Genomic DNA, 13,926 nt, shown 5'->3' with positions numbered 1-13,926 from the left:
ATACTGTGATTGGTCTGTTAAAAGTGTTTTTATAAATTTCACTGACTAGTGTCATTTCTCCTTTCAACGATATCTTAAACATGTGAGTCTTGGAGAAAGACAGTTTGTGGCAAGTGCACATATCTCCAAAGAATAAATATCCGGCATAATCACATAAAAAATCATGACTTTTGCTGTTTCTCAAGTTATTGATTTAATCAATATTTATTATTTACCATATTCATTTTAAATTATTCCACCTGATTCACCAAAGTCTCATTATTCTATGCACATTAGGAAAGCAGTGACGTACTATTGATTGATTCTTTAGAATCGGTTAAAAGGTCCAAAATTGTATTAGAAAAAAATGTACACATCAACCTTATATAATATAATACACGAAGGTAAGATTTTTGATAGCTAAAATTTATAATTTTTACATAAAGTTATGTATATACTCATAAGCGTAAATGTTAGGTCAAGTATTTTTTTTTACAATTTACTAAATTTTCGGTATCAACATTATAAAAATACCGATAAATGTTAACAACTAAATGTATATAATATACAACTAAATGTACAAAAAAAAATTAACATTTTTAACTATACAATTTTTTTTTAAAACTCTTCGTCTTCTCCATCGTCTTCATCGTTATGCCATCCGATACTTCGAGAAATAGCTTTTTTCCATTCGCTATACTTCAATAGTTGTTCTTAAATATGAAATTTAAATTATTTTAGTATGTTAGGTCTATTAAGGTCAATACAAATGGGATCATTTATTATAATGGCTTCATTATTCTTATTTCGGATAAGAACAAGAAATATTAAGGTAATAAATAATCCCAAAACCACCATTTTAATGTTAGAACAAAATTTACCTTGTTTAGATAAAGATGACACAAAAGTATCCGATACTGATTTGATGTTGTGCATATCCCAAATGCCAATTGCAAAACCAGCAGCCAACGCTGCACCCATGGCAGTAGTTTCAACCATTTGTGGACGTACTATTTTTTTTTTTAAATATATAAACATTTCAAAAAAGATATTCTTTATAAAAGGTGTCTCAAAAAGAACGCCGGATTTGAAAAAGCAACCATTTTGTTGTTGTTAGAAGCAATGTTTTTGCCATAGCCCTTAATCCTTATACTACTAGACAGAGCATCCGGGTTGGATGCGTGGGTTGGTGCGAGCGCGACTATTGTCGTAGCAGTGAAACCACTGCGCAAAGTATTAATTATTGTTCAATGAATTGTACAACATTATTTTGTTTTGTCTCTTATATTTTTAGCTTTGGGTATTGTGAAGACGTCTCAATAAACATTTGTGTAAAGATTAGTACAACATGCAATAACTTTATAATAAGACTTCATAAAAAAAGTACTCACAAGTGGAATATTCTTCCAATGTTACAATAAATACATACTGCAATACAAACTAAACACTTTCTTATACAAGTTAAATTTTTAATGACCGAAAAATAGCCGAGACATATCATACAATAATTTTTAAACCGTGCACTATATTTCTTAAACTGGGAACTTAATTGCCATCATCATCGAGTACCGCCGCCAGCGCAGCACGTTGGCTCGCTGGAACTACATGCATGCTCCGTCTAGTAGTGTAAGGTCTATAGTTTTTGCGACATTTGTAATCTGTTATCATTGTGGTTTTGTGATGAAGAGGGGTTCAAGGGCGTTCAGGAATTTTGCTATCTTGTGTTGCACCACTTTCTTAAAATTTCTAAAAATCGCAAAAACAACGCTGTTAACAAAAAAAAAAAAAGTAGCCTTTTCAAATCCGGCGTTTTTTTTGAGACACCCTTTAGTTTGAAAATCTAAAAAACATTATTATATTGTATATATATAATAATATATGTATTATATAGTTATATATATTTATGTTGGGTACAAAATTGATACTTAATCATTAAGGATTTATTTAAATTTTACTTAATTAAACAAAGACAAGTTACCAGTAGGGGGGGGGGTGGTTAAATCCCCCAAAGCAAAAAATTGTGAATAAATAATATATTATAGGTATTTATTGTATAATTGTTATAATGTTACTCTCTGAAGTAATTTAGAACTTGAAGTAAACAAATATATTAATTAATAAATAATTATATTTTAACTTTTAAGTGTTTAGTGTTTTGTACAGTTTTGACTTTTGTTAACTATTAAATGCTCAAACGCATACCTATTCTGATATTAAAAATACGAATTTACAATAATTTTATCTACCTACCTATTTTACAGTAAACTGTTTAAGAAGATATACACATAACTGATAACACAATAATAACTATTGTGATTATTAGTTTTTATTAATTAATATATTATCAGAGATGGGCAAAATAGTTACCAAAAAGCATTTCAAATGCAAAATTGCATTTAAAATCAGGAGTAAAAATGTGTAAGGAAATTTTCGAATTATCATTCGTGTAAAGAAACGTTTTTTCAAACCGGTTTCAAAAACGTTTTTACACCATGTTTAAAATAGTCAAAATAAACACAAAATGTATAAGTAAAATTATTTGTTGAAAGTATTCAATTTGGAACTTACGATTTTATCGAAGCTAAAAATATATAATAAAATTTTGTATTTTTTAATTAGGGGAAGGTAGGGGAATCGCGGCCAACTAAGCAAGAATTAAAATATCTTCGGAACTATAGGTCCAGAATTTTCGTTATTTCTTGAAATCTAACATCGAGTTTTTTTTTCGAAAAAATATTCCAACAAATCATTTAATTGATAATTATTTTTTGGTGGGAAAAAAGTGGTTTATCATTTGGAAACATCTGGTTAGGAAGTATTATTTTTTTACACCCCCCCCCCCCAGAGCAAGATTGAATGTACGCCACCGCAAGTTACTATTTATTGTTTAACATTTACGACACCCGACATTATTGTAACATGGATATGTGACCAAAATTATTTTAAACAGTATTAACAAACATATAACACAATAAAATCTCTATAAAAAATGTAAGACATTTTTAAATAAACAGTATTATTATTAACTATTCGTTATCATCTGACACTATAAAAGGGTTTGCTCGGCAAAACCTATTACAGGATATTATTCTTCAGTCTTTATTGTCAGTTGAAACTTTTTGAATATATACATATATGTTAGAGTGGTCGATTTTCTAATTTTACCTCAACGCCCCCTCTAAAAAGTTTCTAAGTACAATAAAAATAAGATGAAAATAAAAAATTGAAAAATATTAATTTTAACCCGTGTCCCACAAGAGTTGAAGTTGAAATGGGATTTAACATAGAATTTTGACACTTGTGCACAAATCAATGCATAACTTTTTTCCTACTCTTTAGTTTGAGCTGAAGTTATGATAATATTGTACCTCGGAGTCTGTTGAACATGTACACCATACCTATAAGTTCATACCTGTTTAATTGTTGTCAGATAATGAAAGTTTAACAAAATATAGTCATTTTTTTGGTACTTTTTCCAATAACATTGTATTTAATGTACCCGAGAGATGTGGCTTGACTCAGAAACATAATCTATCATAATTTTTGGTAACAAAAATTAATAGACTCAACTGGGTCATTAACACAATGTTCAAAATAATTAATAAAATTAACAGCTATGTAAAAAGTTTAAATCACAATCCTAGCAAAACGAATATAGTTGCCAGTACTGTTATCATCACATACGTCATCTGCCGTCCCCGCCATATTCTCTAGGCATCACCCGGCAATCAGGACGTCCTCTAGATTTTTAAGTCGAAATTATATTATTATTTAATATAAAACGTAAAACAATCCTATCTCTTGGTGTTCCCTCTTGTTTGAAAATTAGCTAAAAAAGTACCAAAAAAACGCCTATATATTGTTAAATTTTTATTTTCTGACAGCAATTTTGACAGGTATGAACTTATAGGTATGGTGTACGTGTTCAACAGACTCCAAGGTATAATACTATCAAAACTTCAGCGCAAACTAAGGGGTAGGAAAAATGTTATACATTGATTTGTTCATGAGTGTCGAAATCCTATGTTAAACCCCATTTAAACTTCAACCCTTGTGGAACACGGTTCGAAAATCTACTTTCTAAGGATCACCCTAATATATAGATCTATATATATATATATATATATATATATGTATATAAAAAACTATAACATATGAACTTACCAACAGGCGTTCCACATAAGTCTGCTAGAATTTGCAAAAAACCATTACCTACAGTCATACCTCCATCAACTTTGAGGGTTGTAATTGGCTGCCTAGTATCCCACTGCATCGATTCTAATACATCTTTTGTCTGGAAACAGACACCTTCAATGGTTGCTCGGACTAAATGAGCATCTGTAGTATCAAGGGTTAAACCCACAATTGTTCTAAAAGTAAAATCATGTCAATCATTTAATTTGCGACAAAACAATTGTTGATGAAAAGTTCTCACCCTCGTGCATCGCTTTTCCAATACGGAGCATATAGCCCAGAGAAAGCAGGAACAAAATGAACTCCGTTTGTATCAGGCACACTGTCCACCAGTGTTGACAAACGATCGTAATCTTCTATTATACCCAAATTGTCTTTTAACCATTTTAAAGCAGCTCCAGCAACGGCAACAGAACCTTCAAGTGCATAAACTGCTTTGGCATTTTTTCCTAATTTATAAGCGACTGTTGTCAATAGACCATGTGTAGAAATTACTGCCTATAATAATTAATGTCAGTAATTGTTTTTTTTTCTATAGTGATTAAATTTATAAATTATTTTAGATTGTATCCATAAATAATTTTTTTTTATGTAATACTCATTAGGCTACAATCGATAGTAGTCTATTCAAATAAGAAATCCCTAAATTTAAGTATTTTTTTGAATGTTTTTTTTTAACATTAGAAATATTAATACTTCATTTCTTAACTTGATAATTATTCCAAATTTATACAAATTAAAAAAGATTCTTAAAGCTGTGAAATATTATGAAATTTTACAATAACATTTGTTTTAATCAAAATACCCATATGTTAATCAAATGCAAAAAAAAAGAAAAAAGAAAAGTAAGTACAAGATCCGAAATTTTAGAGATTTCTTATTTACATAGAGTTCTATAATTTAAAACGTAGTAAAACCAAAAACGAAAAAACTGTTTTTTAAATTACAAACTAAAATAAATATTAATTATTTAAATATAAATTAGTTTGGACCAAAACATGTTTTTCTTGTAAGAGTATGGTTTATTTTAGTAAAAACTATTTTTTAACTTCTCGCATTTTGATAAAATTATTTTAGGGTTTACTAGTTTTTAGTAGATAAAATACACTAGAGAAATTGTAGTTGAAAATTGTCAGCATAAAAAAAAAAAAATTTAACTAGTTTGATATTTATGAACTATATTAAATTTTTGTTTGAGTGAAAAAATAAGTATTGATAATCTATTTATTATTCTATGCAAAAGTTAAAAAAGTTATTTTATAAACAAGGTTATATTGGATGATTTAGTATACTCAATCATTTCTTATAATTAGGTCTGTATCACCATCAATATTATTTTTTTTCAAATAAACCTCAAAGTTAAAACTTAAGTTGAAAAAAATGGTTTGGTACACCCTAATATGATAAAAATATTTGTATTACTTTGTGGCCTGTATTATATAGCAAGAAACAACCAGTACCAAATGTACTTTTAATTTGACCAGCTTCAAAACACATTTGACCAATTAGTGCTGCTTGTTGATCTCCTACACACTAATAAAATCCAATTGTCAATCCAGTAAATTATTAAGTAAAATTCATTGTAGAAGGAAATTTACTCCCGATATTGTTTTCCCATTGAGTGGTCCATCACATATGTAGCCATAAATTTCTGAACAACTTCTTATTTCTGGTAATAATATTCCATTAGGTAACTTAAAATACCTGTAAATGAACAAAAATTATAACTAAGTCATTATTCTCCTAATTGTATGTTTAAAAATGTTCAAATTACAAATCACATACTCAATTAAACTTTGATCCCATTCCAACATATGAATGTTCATCAGCATTGTCCGAGAGGCATTTGTAACATCTGTTATGTAAATACCACCATTAATACCACCAGTGAGATTCTAAAATAAAATTAAAATTAATAATTTATTTTAGTTCTAAAATAGTTAAGAGATTGTTTTACTATATGTACAAAAATGTCATATTTTTTTTGTGACAAAAATTTATACATTTCAAAAAATCTGGTTTACATATCGTTGAATAATATCTTAATATTATAAAAATAATAAAAAATAAATTAACCTAATTGTTAAATAGGAATTACCCAAATTATCCAAGAATCCATTGTGCCAAACATACATCTTTTTTCTTCTATAGCATTAGCTACTTCTGGGACATTTTCTATCAGCCAAATTATTTTAAATACGCTGAAGTATGGATTCATTGTCAATCCACTTTTTGATTGTAGCTGCCTAGAATTTATAGCCATATTATACAAACAAATATGTTCATGTTAAAGAGTTTAATGGGAAAAATAGTTTATTTGATTGTAATACTTTTTGTTTTTTTTTAAATGATTTGTTAATAAAACTGAACAGAGTTAAATAAAGCTCCGAGATGATTATGGCGTGCAAAAACTAAAGAGACCTTTATATTAAAAAGAGGTACTAGGTAAAAATTATAATTAGTAACTTCATAAACTTATTTGTATTAGTCATAAGGATTTTTCACCAAGTCAACTATAATATACCTGTACCGTAACACAATTTTAACAAATGTGTTTTGAGTATCTTTTCAGTTATTGTGATTTTTTTTTTTATAATGCGATCTAGTGAGAATTTATTGAACACGGGAGTTGAAAATTATAATAAGTAATGCAATGTAGTTAATTGTGCAATTTTAAACCTTGTGTTACAGTAAGAATACATCAAAATTTATGACAAATCTGATATTTGGTTTTGTTCTTAATAATAATACTGAACAAAGTATTATAAAGCTATGAGAAGATTATGGCGTGCAAAAATTAAAGAGATCTTTATATAATAAAGAGATACTGTTATTGAAAACGATAGTTTATTATCTGTGAATTAGTGTAACTAGCATAGCAATTATAATAAGTAATGCAAAGTAATTAAGGTTGCAATTAAAATCCACAGGTTACATTAATAATATATCACAATTTATGACAAATTTAATATTTGGATTTGTTCTTGCCAATAAAACACATCATTCTGATATTATTTATCAAAACCAACTAGGAAGTGTATTTATGTTATGGTAAAATTATCATATATATATGATTTATATAATAAACGAGCAGCCATACCCAAAATTTTTTGAAATATATGCAATATTTCTGAAATCAAATGAGAATTTCAGCACATGACAAGTAATAAAAGTAATATAATAAAGTAAATAATAATATAAGTTTAGCAGTTAGAAGCTTTACTAAAATGTATAACGATGTTTGGAACTAACCGTTTTTTTTCATCAACTGTTGTACAATTAGGAATATCTTTGTTTAAAAATCTATCAACTATTTCTTCGGTTCTAACATCCATCCATACTATAATACAAAGCAGTATAAATATAACAATTGAGAATATTTAAAATATTCTTACTAATAGCGTTGTACAATGGTTTTCCAGTGTTTTTGTCCCAAACTAGAGTAGTTTCTCTTTGATTTGTAATTCCTACAGTTACAATACGTTCAGGTGATATATTCATCGACTTCAGTTTTTCACATGTTACACTTATTGTTTCCTTAATTTTGCACAAAATATCAACTGGATCTTGTTCAATCCATCCTTCATTTAAACATATATTAGTTGTATTTATTTGATGACTAGCTAATGGCAAATGAGTTTCTGATGAGAATACCTGTTAAGTTAATAAATAATAAGAATTTACCATTTGTTAAATTATTTGTCTAATATTTTACTGTTAATTAAGGAAATAATTACACAGAAACACGTGGCTGATTAAGGATTTTATAATATATTTATAGTTGAAGACTTAAGAGACTTTTTTTCCCTTAAGGCACATTCTTAATAGTTGTTATATTAATGATATTAAAATATTGAATATATTATTTGTATAATGAAACATAAGAGATGCATAGTCAGCTGCAAATGGCATTCAGTTCTGCACCTGCCATTAAGCTAACCTAATTTTAGGAACAAGAGCATGTCTCAATTTAACACATGTATATTGGGTGGTCCTGAAACGGGACATGGCATTGAATGACCGCCATTCAGGCTTTAAATGTTAAAAAAATATTTGAACTTGTGTGTAAAATTAAAAAATTTTCTATATAATTGTAAATTTGACATGCAAATATTTTTTTAACATTTGGAGCTGATGAGGGAATTTCACAAAACCCAATATAAAGGCAACGTAAGTTGAAGATGCGTTAAAAAGAAAAGAAAAATGAAAAGTGATAATAATATGCACTTGAATGAAGAATCAAATTAAATACTGATTACATTAATATTTATAGCGTAAAAAAATAAATATGAAACTTTGAAATACATACTATGAAACGTGTACTGCTAGTGCCTTCATCAATAGAACCAACCAATTGTTCATTAGACGCAGACATCTTAAAATAAAAAGTAAAATTACAAACATTAACAATTTTGCATTCAATTTTTATTAAAAATGTTTTGGTGCATAAATACAAGTTGATCTGATGATACTATGAAATAATATTAAATAAAACAAATTATAAAAACAAATCCCATGTTATCTGTCATTATTTTAATGGTTATAAATGTAATAATAATAATATGTGATTAGGTTGAAGTACAAAATACAAAACTATAAATGCTTTTAATACGTGGTTCTTGTTAATTACCTTGTAACTTTGTATATAATACAAAGGTTACATATTTCATACTACATTAATCTTTCTTATCTTTATATATGTAATATGTCAATAAAATGTGCCCATGGGTTTGAAACATAAATAGTTTCTGAAAAATTAAATTTAAATGATTTAAAATTAAAATTGAACTGATAAACGAAGTCGGTTAAAACAGTTGGGATCACTCTGTAAATTTTACAGAATTAAAATATTTATAATTTACTTAAAAAATTGAAGTCCTATCAAAATAATATGACTACTAATGTCTTCATATAAAACTCTTTTACTTTTCACAGTGTAACATTTATTTCATTATTTTGAATTATATAAGATTTCCCTCTAGTTAGATTTCTTTAATATACTTTGTGTCTTGGACTTTTATATAGTCTTTCAAATGGACACAGCATAGAACTACACATATTATGTACATAATCTGGTTTATTTGTTTTTAAAAAGTTGGTTTTCAACTCTACGTGTAGTGTATTCTTATTATCAGCAGTGCAAATATAAACATTTTTCATTACAAAAAAAATAAAATTATCTGAGAAACTATTACGGTAATCATTAGCCTGTTCAAGCATTATTTCAATAGAAGCATAACTATTAAACATAACATTAAAAATATTTATATATAATTAATTATATACAAAAGCAGAAGGATTAACTATTGTTAACTCGTTCGCTGCGTTTGACGCCTACAGGCGTCATTTTGTTCGTTTGTATGTGCGGATGACGCCTTGAGGCGTCATTTCTGTATTTATTTCCAATGTTATTTTATTCGGACAGCGTTATGTATTTATCTTTTATTATAGGTCAGCGTTGTTCAGTGTAAATTTTTGGTTTTAGAAGTATATATATATTACGATAAAATGTTTGTCAATTGGCGTCATAAAAAAAAATACGTAATTTTGACCAGCGCTGGGGTATGTGTATACAAAATTGAACTGCAGCGAACGTGTTAAATGAAATATTGCAGCCATATTAAAGTTTATTAGCTATAATCCTTCAAAAATCACAAAAGTTTAATGCCAGCATAAGTTTAACGATAAATTTGTCATTACCTAGCAATCTATCGTGAATGTCATACTTTATAAAACACAATTATGTACAGCTCGCGTCATAGCTGTCATAACTTGCGACTGAAAGCGAAAATTTAAAATCCAGTTACATTAGGAACATTTTTTTGGTACATTTGGAGCCCTGTCCGTCTATGATCAAAAATTTCAGATTTCTGCATGCTGTAGATTTGGCTTGACACCGCATTAAAAAATACACACAGGTAACATAATAAATGCAATATTATTTGTTTGTTTTATAAACATGTTTAATATTAAATTGATTAATAGTTTATAAATGACAGCCACACAATATTAATTATAGGTACTTCAGAACGGCCTACAATAAAATTAAAGGCCCTCAGCAAATCATACTGTGTTTCCCGTCATTGCTGGATTCTCAAAACATCAAATTTAAAAAAAATGCAGCAGTAAAACATCATTTGTACATAATATCATTTAGAAGTTAAGCCTAGGTAGTATATATGCATATTATAATATGTTGCTTACACTGAAAAAAATATACCTTTCTATCAAAAGAATCTACCTACATTAAATTTACATAAATTCTTACTTTAGATATTTTATTAAACAACAAATGTTTTTAAGATCATTTTTCCAAGTAACAATATAACTATGAAATAATAAAATGTATAGGGGAAGATGGGCTTGATTTGAATGAAAATCATATTTTTCATAATTATATTTTACGGCAAATTTAAAGTTTGAGAATCCAACCTGTAGTTTAAAGTTTTGTACAAATATAATATTATTCCCAACTTCACCAATCTATCAATTTTTAAATAAATCTTTATAAAAAGGGCAGATTTGAATACATCTAATAAATTTATTAAAATATGTACAAAGCAATTAATTTACTTTATATAAAGCTATTTTTTTCTTTATTTTAAGAAAATATAAAACAAAAATGTAATATTTCATAATGTGTATTTGGTTTTTAACTAATTTTTCTTAAAATTTAAGCAATTTTTAATACTTAACTTAGAAAGGAACATCGTACTTCATTAATTTTGTTTCGGTTCTTAACTCAAACTGTTTTATAACTTTGGGAACTATCAACTAAGTAATTTATGAATGAAATTCAAATCTACCTACTTCATAATTGTTAATATTTAGTACTATATCGAAAAAAAAATAGTTAGATACATCGATAAAAAACAACATTAGGTATGTATATAAATGATTTTCTACTTACGATCAATGTCTAATGAAGTGGCAAGCAAAAAAATTCTTACGAATATAATTTAAAAAAATTTGAGACTGACATTTTTATATTTCTTTAACACATAATCAGTCAGAATCCGCTGATAACACAACACACTTGACCCTTAATTTTTTTTCTCAATAAATTCAGCATAGTGAAAAATATTTTATATCAGCGTTATTTAAATATACTCGTAGTCAAATTTACCTCATCTTCCCAGTTCCCTTATAACAAATATTAATTTAAAATTATAAAGAATTTATTTGGCGATTCCCAACCTTTCTATCTATCTCTTTCTATCAATATTGATCCTTCGGTGGTATAGGCGGGGTATGTGGAAAGCGCAGTCCATTTCTTTATAGATCTATGGCAAAAACACTTTGTAAACCCTTAAGAGCTAAGAACCTCAATTCAAAATTGTATGCTTGTATGAATATAAATATGTTTACTCGCGCCGTCGATTATGATTGATGATATCCTCCGCACAGAACAATTATTCTCTGATTGTGTTATCCGTATATTTGCATTATTATTATTATTCTGAAATCTGTTGTCACTTATTATCACTTCTTATCATGAACTTTTTATCAATTTATAGAAATAAATCCACTGATTTACTGGATTTAAATCATGCGTCTAGTGAAAACAAAAAAATGGATAATTCACTTAATAACTAATTAACAATTATAAATTATAATGTCAACCATGGAAGTAAGTTAAATCTTCAATTTATTCCACAATATGTATTAACTGCTCAAATAACCTGTACAAACTACCTTTATATTTTATAGTAATTTGTGCTTATCTAATACAACTAAATTGCATTTTACAGGAAAACGAAGTATTGGACTTTAATTATACTTTGAAGTATACACTTTTATTGAATAAATTGAACGCAGATAATAAATTGTTAGCGGCTTTGAAAATTTCTGCAGCGTAAGTGTGTATAAAAATTATTTTATTTTTCTATTAAATTAGCTTAGGTATAAGATTATTGTGTATGGCCTAAAACACATAATAGAATAATGTTTTTATTTCATATGCTCCCCAGGCTGTACTAAAAATGGAAACTTTTAATGATTTATTAAAGTAGAATAGATCAATCGATTGATCAAGGTTGTTATGTAGCGTTTAAGGAACCACAAAATTGTTTATTTTTATAACAAAATTTAATTAATTAATTGATATAAACATGTATGGAACTCGTTAATTTAATTTATATTATGTACATTATAATAATACTCATAGGTATATCATAGGTAATTAAGAGAATGATGTAATGAACTTATATTTTTATTATTAGTTAGTAGTTCATCTTTAGTTTATATGTATAAGTATGACATTTTTTAAATTTTTTATGCTTGATAACTTAGTTGTTTCTTGTTTTTAATTAGCTTAAAGTAAATATGCCAAAAATGTACAATATTGTTTTAATTATTTTAGATCAAAACAAGAAATCAGTCAAATAGATCAAGAAAAGCAATGTCCATATTGCTTAATATCATGGACAGAAGGTCAATTTACTATCAAAACTATTCCTTGTAGTCTTAATGTGAAGAAAAAAAATAAAAAACCACCAAAAGTGGTATCACTTCAGCGATTGTTTAAAATGGTATGTTTTTAAAAATTAATATAATTTAAATTAAGAGAATGCTACACACCGGTAATTAAACTGCAAAAAATGGTTTTGTTGATATTATGTGTGAATGGAATTTACAGTAACCGTATAAAGTTCTTACAATGGACAAAAAAAAAACTTTATCATAGCCTCTTTAGTTTTTTACTTAAACAGAAATAGAAACTTAAAGAGAATCAAAATTATTTATTTGTAAAGGTTAATTTATTTACCTTTTTTTCATTTTATTTATAAACAAATAATAATATAAATATCATAAAAATAAAAAAGCCACGGGATAAATAAAGTTCTTCATTATACATTGTGGAAGTTTGGTTATTTTACTGCTAATACTGGTCTCACATCCTGCTCAAAGCAGTTTTGATGAGAAAAACATTTGAATTTATCCTATAGAAAAAAATATGGAAATCAGTAAAGAATCCTTAATACTATATTACTTAATATACATATTATTTTGTGAAAAATTGCTTTTACATTACTCTTTAAAAATGAATAGTGTAGCATGCTCTTACGTATCCTTTTAATCATGCAATATTCTACTTTTTGAATTTTAATTATTTATGTGCATTTTTTAGGTAGCCAAATGTACGGTTTGTCATAATACAACAAATTTAGTTTTCAATAAAAATAAGTTACCTAAAGAAAACCGGAGATTTAAAAATAACAAAAAAGAAGAAGTAAATCTTAACCCAACTAAAAACTCTATTGACACTATTAAAAAGACCAAAAAAAAAAAGAAGAAAAAACCGTATGCTGGTTTAAATCCATTAGTATTTAAAAATCCAAATTATTGTAAGAAAAAGTAAATTATCTTATGAGCAATAAAGAAACAATCTTTAAAGTTTATGTTTAAGTATAATTCGAATTTATAGTTAGGAAATATATATTATAACATGTATTTCTTAAGAAAACATGTTTAAAATTTACTTTGATATAATAACAACAATAAATAAACAGTAGTCTACTAGACACTAACATATTATGCTTTTACATAAAGACGAACACTATAGAACTGCTATATTAAATATACAGTCAAATAAAGTTCATATTTTGAAATTAAAAATGTTTGACACCTTGAAAAAAAATTTGATTTTATTCAACAATTTCTGTAATAATTTATGCACAATTATTAATGCTTCACAGTTTAGTAAAGTAAAAACAATAAAATAACTTCCTTTAAAAACTGAATTCAAAATTA

General features: G+C 26.8%; 2 protein-coding genes across 6 annotated transcripts; one reads left to right on the top strand and one right to left on the bottom strand.

Moving 5' to 3' along the window:
- Positions 1 to 391: 391 nt before the first annotated feature.
- LOC126844979 (glycerol kinase-like) lies at positions 392 to 11,592 on the bottom strand. 5 transcript variants are annotated; one of them, XM_050583521.1, is made up of 14 exons: positions 11,084 to 11,591; positions 9,874 to 10,062; positions 8,483 to 8,548; positions 7,569 to 7,827; positions 7,426 to 7,513; positions 7,274 to 7,303; positions 6,272 to 6,419; positions 5,959 to 6,068; positions 5,772 to 5,877; positions 5,596 to 5,706; positions 4,415 to 4,671; positions 4,144 to 4,349; positions 861 to 989; positions 392 to 692 (listed from the first exon to the last, which is right to left on the bottom strand). In XM_050583521.1, the coding sequence occupies exons 3-14, from the start codon at positions 8,546 to 8,548 to the stop codon at positions 598 to 600; spliced, it is 1,605 nt and encodes a 534-aa protein (XP_050439478.1). In that variant the 5' UTR covers positions 9,874 to 10,062; positions 11,084 to 11,591; the 3' UTR covers positions 392 to 597. The 5 variants fall into 5 exon arrangements, with proteins under 5 accessions (XP_050439478.1, XP_050439479.1, XP_050439477.1 ...); XM_050583520.1 differs by lacking the exon at positions 9,874 to 10,062 and having other exon boundaries at positions 393 to 692; positions 11,084 to 11,316; positions 11,371 to 11,591; XM_050583522.1 differs by lacking the exons at positions 9,874 to 10,062; positions 11,084 to 11,591 and adding an exon at positions 8,804 to 8,822.
- Positions 11,593 to 11,672: 80 nt separating this feature from the next.
- On the top strand, positions 11,673 to 13,570 carry LOC126844981 (uncharacterized). The gene is made up of 4 exons (XM_050583526.1): positions 11,673 to 11,803; positions 11,925 to 12,028; positions 12,536 to 12,704; positions 13,304 to 13,570. The coding sequence occupies exons 1-4, from the start codon at positions 11,789 to 11,791 to the stop codon at positions 13,532 to 13,534; spliced, it is 519 nt and encodes a 172-aa protein (XP_050439483.1). The 5' UTR covers positions 11,673 to 11,788; the 3' UTR covers positions 13,535 to 13,570.
- Positions 13,571 to 13,926: the final 356 nt, after the last annotated feature.

Source organism: Adelges cooleyi, unplaced genomic scaffold (genome assembly GCF_023614345.1).
Source record: "Adelges cooleyi isolate 19-005CV unplaced genomic scaffold, UGA_ACOO_1.1 ACOO_flye_CR_arks_rails_tigmint_CR_PRNA_651, whole genome shotgun sequence".
NCBI classification, from domain to species: Eukaryota; Metazoa; Arthropoda; class Insecta; order Hemiptera; family Adelgidae; genus Adelges; species Adelges cooleyi.
The sequence above is the reverse complement of the archived record's forward strand: the minus strand, read 5'-3'. Positions and strand labels throughout refer to the sequence as shown.